Genomic DNA, 7286 nt, shown 5'->3' with positions numbered 1-7286 from the left:
TCATCAACTTGACATAACAACCATTTATTAACAATCACCAACCATAATTCATCAATATCAACATCAATACAACCTATTATAAGCAAGTCCAAAAGCATGAAATTAATAACCTCAATACCTCATAATTCCAATCTATGTTCATCAACAATTTACTCTAACAACATTACAAACTACTCATTAAATGCAATTAACAATTCAATTTATCCTATGGTTCCTCTAACCTAAGTTTTCACAACACCGTAAATATTAAACGTGCGAAACTTAAACCATACCTTGGTCGATCACTTAGGTCACCCAAGGTAGCCTCACAACTCAAAATTACAGCCCCTCCAAGCTCAATCAACAGCCCCAAAACAAGCCTTGGTCACCAACAAACCTCCAAGTAATCCCAATTCAACTCCAATGCATAAACACCCACTTAATCTACACATAGTATATATATATATATATATATATATATATATATATATATATATATATATATATATATGTTTCAATAGAGTTTTTCATTACAAATACAAGATTGAGCTAGGATTAGGGTGTCCTTACCATACCCATATGCTCAATAGCTTGAACCCACAAGTTCCGAAAGCTAACTTGAACCTAGAACACAAAAATTGGACAAGATTCACTATAGGTTTTCAGGTTTATCAAAGAAAGAGGGATAGAGATTCTGAACCTAATAGGAAGCTTACCAGAGAAATTGTTCAGATAGAAAGGTAGAGCTCGATGCGCTAAGCGCGTGGCCGCGAACGGTGCGGCGATCGGAGCCCGGACGGAGGAGTTATGGTGGATCAAAGGGTTAGGGTTTGAGAGCTTCTCTCCCTTTCTTCCAAATTCCAATTCTATTTGCTTCGTTGGATGCAAATGGAAGGGATGAAGCTGCTGCTTCTTTTTAATTATGGGTCCGGTTGGACGCATGGGCCCAATTCAACCAGTTTGGCCTTTCTGGTCCGATTTTGGGTTAAATTTTTTAAATTGATATCAAAATTCTCATTTCAACGAGCTCTATCCCATTTTGTTATTAGTTTTTCATTTTTAGCTTTCCTAATAAAAATTCATTTTATTCACTAATTATTTACCTTTTTAGCGGGGTTTATATCCTACCCACCTAATTAGGAATTTTGTCCTCAAAATTCAGAGTGAGTTACCTAAAAAGAGGTGTGGGTAGTCCTTCCACATCTCTGATTTAAGCTCCCAGGTATGTTCTTCAATAGCAGCCCGACTACAAGCTACTTTCACCAAAGAAACTTCCTTTCTACAGAGACGCTTGGTGCTGGTATCATCAATCCTAACCAGAGTTACTGAAAGCGTCAGGTCTTCTCTCACTTGGACTGATTCCGGCTCTAGGACATGACTAGGATCAAAAGTGTATTTACAAAGCTGCGATCCTATACGCCACTGGTCCAATTCTCTTCAGGATTTCAAACGATCCAATGTAACGGGGATTTAACTTCTTGGTTTTGATGGACCTCCCTATTCCAGTGGTCGGAGTAACCTTCAAGAAGACGTGTTCTCCTTCCTCGAATTCTAAGGGCTTCCGTCTTCGGTCAGCATAGCTCTTCTGACGGCTTTGAGCTTCAAGCATTCGACTCTGGATTCTCTTTATTTGCCTAGTGGTTTCACTTACCATTTTCGATCCTATCAAGCTCTTTTCTCCTTCATACCAACATAATGGAGACTGGAATTTTCTTCCATACAAAGCCTCATATGGAGCCATTCTAATACCTGTATGATAGCTATTGTTATAAGCAAATTCTACCAAAGGCATATATCGATCCCAGCTCGCTGGTTGATCCAAAACACAAGCTCTTAACATGTCTTCTAAGGTTTGGATTGTTCTTTCTGATTGGCCGTCTGTCTGAGGATGATAGGCAGTGCTTAGACTTAATTGAGTGCCAAAAGCTCGCTGAAAAGCACTCCAGAACCGTGTTGTAAAGCGAGGATCTCTGTCCGACACAATGGTGGAAGGTATGCCATATAGTCTTACAATCTCCTTTATGTATAAACGCGCCAACTCCTCCATAGTACAACTTATCCTAATAGGCAAAAAATGAGCTCACTTGGTCAGTTGGTCTATAACTACCCAAATGGCATCACAACCTATCCGAGTTCTTGGTAAGCCCAACACAAAATCCATAGCAATGCTCTCCCATTTCCACTGTGAAATTTCCAAAGGTTGAAGGGTTCCGACTGACCTTTGGTATTCAATCTTGACTTCCTGACAAGTTAGGAATTTGGAAACATGTAACGCCACACCATTTTTCATTCCTGGTCACCAGAACATTGTCTTTAAGTCTTGGTACATCTTGGTCCTTCCATGATGAATGGAGAACCCGCTCTTGTGAGCTTCCTCCAATATGCTCTGTCGCAAATCCCCGATATCTGGCACAATTATCCGGCCCTTAAACCTCCACAACCCATCTTTATCTTCTGACACTCTCCATTGCTTGCCTTTCTCAATCGCTGGAAAAATCTTATACAATTCTTGGTCATTCTGATGAGCCTTTAACAATTCAGCCTTGAAGTCGCTCGAGATCTGTAATTGGCTTAGGCATAAAGTCCCAAACTCTTCTCTGATTTCCAGTTTCAATCCTTGGAAGGCTCTCAACAACTCTTCCTCTCTCAATATCATCCAAGAAGCACACAGGAATTTCCTACTCAAGGTATCTGCCACTATATTCGCCTTTCCCGGATGGTAGTTTAGCTCGAAGTCGTAATCCTTCAGGAGTTCCATCCACCTCCTTTGACGCATATTCAATTCTTTTTGCTCAAACAGGTATTTCAAACTCTTATGTTCCGAGAAGACTTGAAATTTTACTCCATAGAGATAATGCCTCCAAATTTTTAAGGCAAAGACAATGGCTGCATGTTCCAAATCATGAGTCGGATAGTTTCTTTCATGTGGCCTTAGCTGACGGAGGAATAAGCTACAATCTTATGATGCTGCATCAACACGCATCCCAAACCTTTCAAAGATGCATCACAGTACACCTCGAATGGTTCTCTCGGCTCAGGCAACACTAATACATGGGCAGTAGTCAATCTCTGCTTTAAGGCAAGGAAACTCTCATCACACTCGGGAGTCCATACAAAAAGAACATCCTTCCTGGTCAGCTTGGTCAAGGGCAAAGCGAGCTGTGAAAACTCTTTAATGAACCTTCGATAATAACCCGCCAAGCCTAAGAAACTCCTGATTTCCGTCACTGAAGTTGGCCGCTCCCAATTCATCACCACCTCAACCTTAGCAGGATCCACTATTATTCCTTGCTTACTCACCACATGACCAAGAAATTTCATCTCAGACTTCCAAAACTCACACTTGGATAGCTTGGCATACAACTTCCTATCCTTCAAAATTTGTAGCACTGTTCGCAAGTGTTCTACATGCTCATCCTCGGTCTTAGAATAGATAAGAATGTCGTCAATAAACACAACAACAAACTTATCTAGATATGGATGGAAAATTCTGTTCATGTAATCCATGAATATCGCCGGAGCATTAGTTAGTCCGAAAGACATCACGGTATATTCATAGTGGCCATAGCGCGTTCTGAAAGCAGTTTTAGGAATATCCTCATCTCTGACCTTTATCTGGTGGTATCCGGATCGTAGATCAATCTTAGAGAACACACCAGCTCCCCGTAACTGGTCCATCAACGGGTATTTATTCTTCACTGTAACTTTATTCAGCTGCCTATAGTCAACACATAAGCGCATGGTTCCATCTTTCTTCTTCACCAGTAATACTGGCGCACCCCACGGAGATACACTTGGTCGAATGAAATTCTTACCCAACAGATCCTCCAGTTGAGACTTCAATTCGGCCATTTCTAGAGGCGACATCCTGTAAGGAGCACTCGAGATTGGTCCGGCCCCATGTATTAAATCAATAGCAAACTCAACTTCCCGTTTTGGTGAAAATTCATCAATATCATTAAGGGATACCTCTGGAAACTCACACACAACCGGGATTTGTTCCAAGTTCTTATCATCACTCGAAACACCCGCAACTAACAACAATATCCCCGCCCTGACATTCGGCCCCAGAACAGTCCACCGTCATGGAATTCAAGTAGTAGTTATTCACTACAACCGGCCCTTCAGTGCCTTCAGGCATGAAATACACTGTTTTCGCTGAGCAATCTAGTCGAACGCGGTTCTTGGATAACCAGTCCAATCCCAGAATGAGATCAAGACCAGTCATCGGCAAACAAATTAAGTTATGCACGAAATCACGCCCTTGTACTCGAAAAGGAACTTGGGGGCACCCTAATCTAGTCACCATATCCTCGTGGGTAGAATTATATACCTTTAAATTATACCCCAGTACTACTAATTTCAATCCTAGCTCATCATCCTTCTCAAATGCAATAAAAGTATGTGAAACCCCAAAATCAAACAAAGCATTCAAAGTTTTACCTACCATTCCATAGTTACCTCTTATCAATGCCTCTGACCCCTTAGCGCCTATTGAAGAAGTAGTGTATACCCTTCCTGGTTGCTGCACTCTGCCTGTCTCATACCTCTTCTTCTCTAGGCAACTACTAGCCAAGTGTTCCGGCTGCCCACAGGAGTAAAAGACCCCAGTCCCAAACCTGCATGGCCTTGAATGATACTTCCCACATCTGTAGCAACTCATATCCTACTGTGGCTGCTTGGTATTCATCCTAAAGATAGACACAAAATAGGGTTTTATATACCTGATGCACAATACCAATGGATTGTCATGCCATTTGGATTAAAGGTGGCTCCATCATTATTCCAAAAGACCATGATCAAAATCTTTGAGCCCATACTCCATTCAGCTCTAATCTACATAGATGACATTCTCCTGTTCTCAAAAGATAGTTCAACTCATCAAACTCTCTTGGCCCAATTTGCTCCCATTATTGAGAAATATGAAATCGTGTTATCTGCAAAAAAAAAGTCACATTGGACAGGACCAAGATTTAAAATTAGCCAAGGAAGAATGTGCTGCATTGTTAAACCAAGAATTGATTGAACCCACACCATCCAATTGAACGTGTCAAACCTTCTATGTTGAGAAAAGATCAGAATAAATCCGAGGCAAAAAGAGATTAGTCATTGATTACAAACCCTTAAATACATTCTTGCAAGATGACAAATTTTCCCTACCCAGAATCAATGTCATCACCTCTCACCTCAGCGATGCTAAGGTTTTTAGCAAGTTTAATCTAAAAGCTGCATTTTGGCAGCTTGGTATTCATCCTGAAGATAGATACAAAACAAGTTTTTGTATACCTGATGCATAATACCAATGGACTGTCATGCCATTTGGATTAAAGGTGAATCCATCATTATTCCAAAAGACTATGATCAAAATCTTTGAGCCCAAACTCTATTCAGCCCTAATCTTTATAGATGACATTCTCCTGTTCTCAAAAGATAGTTCAACTCATCAAACTCTCTTGGCCCAATTTGCTACCATTATTGAGAAAAATGGAATCATGTTATCTCCGAAAAAAAGTCACATTGGACAGGCCCAAATTGAATTTTTGGAAATGACCTTTCGGGATGGATTTTTTCAACCATGAGATCACATTTCCAAAGAACTGTTAAATTTTCCTAACGACCACCTGTCGACAAAACAAGTCCAACCGTTTTTGGGCATTGTGAACTATATCCATGACTTTATTCCAGATGTGACTAGGCACACAAGTCAGTTATAAAAGATGCTGAAAAGGCAACCTTCCACCTTGGGGTCCTGAACAATTAGCAGTTGTCGGGCACTTAAAAGAAGTAGCTCAAAAACTCCCTCTATTAAAAATCTCTAGCAGAGGACAACGCATTCTGCAAATTGATACTAGTGATAATTACTGGAGAGCTATTCTACTTGAAGAGATTGATAGAACAAGACATTACTGTGCACATGCCAATAGACAATTCAAAGAATCAAAAAAGCATTACCATGCCACATACAAAGAAATTTTTGCAGTCAAAAGAGAGATAGAGAAATTCAACTTTCATCTAAGTCCTTACCACTTTATCATGGAAATAGACAACACATCATTTTCATCAATTTTGGATGCCAATGGGAAGACACTTCCAGATTCACAACTCTTGAGATGGAAAGATTAGTTTTTCCGCTATAAATTCACAGCTAAGTTCATCAAGGGAAACCATAACATAATAGCTGATTTTCTCTCTCATCCTAATAAAGAGTCTCCACCAAAAATCCTCCACCTTTTAACCATGAACACCATCAATCCACCAACATTTCCTCTTCCAGACTGCCCTCAAGACCATCATTTTTATAAAAGACTAGCAGAGCCTTTTCGTTTCTCAGGCAAGCCAACAAGTCTCACTGAAGTAAAAACTCTGGCACGACAATGTCTGTTTTACTGGTTACACAGGCTCCTCCTTGTTACGCAGATAACAGCCAACCCTAGATATTTGATATCGACTTTCCTTACTACATCATTCCCATCATCAAGGGACCAATTCCAGAAGAAATATTATAGTTCATGTGGGCACTTTCTGCTCAATATGATTGCGCCATAGTTGTTCCCGCTCTTGCCATATATCACCTGCTTTGTGATAAGTAATTATGGGGGTCACTCCTTGAACAACTTCTAACTATGTTTGCCCCTATCCCAACATGACGAGGAAAACTTTACAATGTACTGGAAGCTCATGGAATATGGAATATTCCTGACAAAAAAAAAAGCAAAAATTCTATTGCTCTTTTGTTCTAAGGAGATAGTTTCATTACAAGCAAAAAATCCTCTATACAAGATGCAACATCAACATAGTAGGGTATTCAAAGATGTGGCCCACAGATGAAAAAAGCTGTCTCAACAATCTTGTCAAACATCTTACTTTTTTCAATAACCCTGATATCAATACACTATTGAAAATTATTGAAGGATTTTCTCTCTGCCAAGAAGAAGATGGTTCTAGCTCCTCGGGAACAACAAGAACAATACAAGAAGAGTTACGGTAATTTCAAACTAATTTTCTTATTGGGTTCATCTCTTTTCCAACCCCATCACTCGCTTAAGACTCAAACCCATGGGATAATTCACCACTTTCTCAAAATACTTACAACTATGAAGAAGAACCAGATACAAGGATTTATCCACTCTTATCCAGTCCAACATATGTGGATGCAGGAATTGATGATGACACTAAAGAACCAACTGAAGAGCCGTTTACTGCCTATGAAAGACTTGGTGATTACTATTTTCAGCAAGAAGATGCAACCGTATTTGCTCCACATTTAGAACACATAGATGATATCACGGAACATGAGTCCATCACTA

The 7286-nt window shown here is 40.0% G+C and overlaps 1 protein-coding gene across 1 annotated transcript; it reads right to left on the bottom strand.

Annotated features, from left to right (window-relative positions):
• Positions 1-3994: 3994 nt before the first annotated feature.
• Positions 3995-4642, bottom strand: LOC130956649 (uncharacterized). Its single transcript, XM_057883670.1, has one exon. The coding sequence runs from the start codon at positions 4640-4642 to the stop codon at positions 3995-3997; it is 648 nt and encodes a 215-aa protein (XP_057739653.1).
• Between the last annotated feature and the right edge of the window lie 2644 nt (positions 4643-7286).

The sequence above is a fragment of the Arachis stenosperma genome, chromosome 10 (assembly GCF_014773155.1).
Source record: "Arachis stenosperma cultivar V10309 chromosome 10, arast.V10309.gnm1.PFL2, whole genome shotgun sequence".
Lineage (NCBI taxonomy): Eukaryota > Viridiplantae > Streptophyta > Magnoliopsida > Fabales > Fabaceae > Arachis > Arachis stenosperma.
Note: the sequence above shows the minus strand (reverse complement) of the source record. Positions and strands in the feature narration are given on the sequence as shown.

Bases quoted from the DNA above. Each gene is read 5' to 3' on its own strand.
- LOC130956649 (XM_057883670.1), bottom strand. From the start codon at position 4,642: ATGAGTTGCTACAGATGTGGGAAGTATCATTCAAGGCCATGCAGGTTT.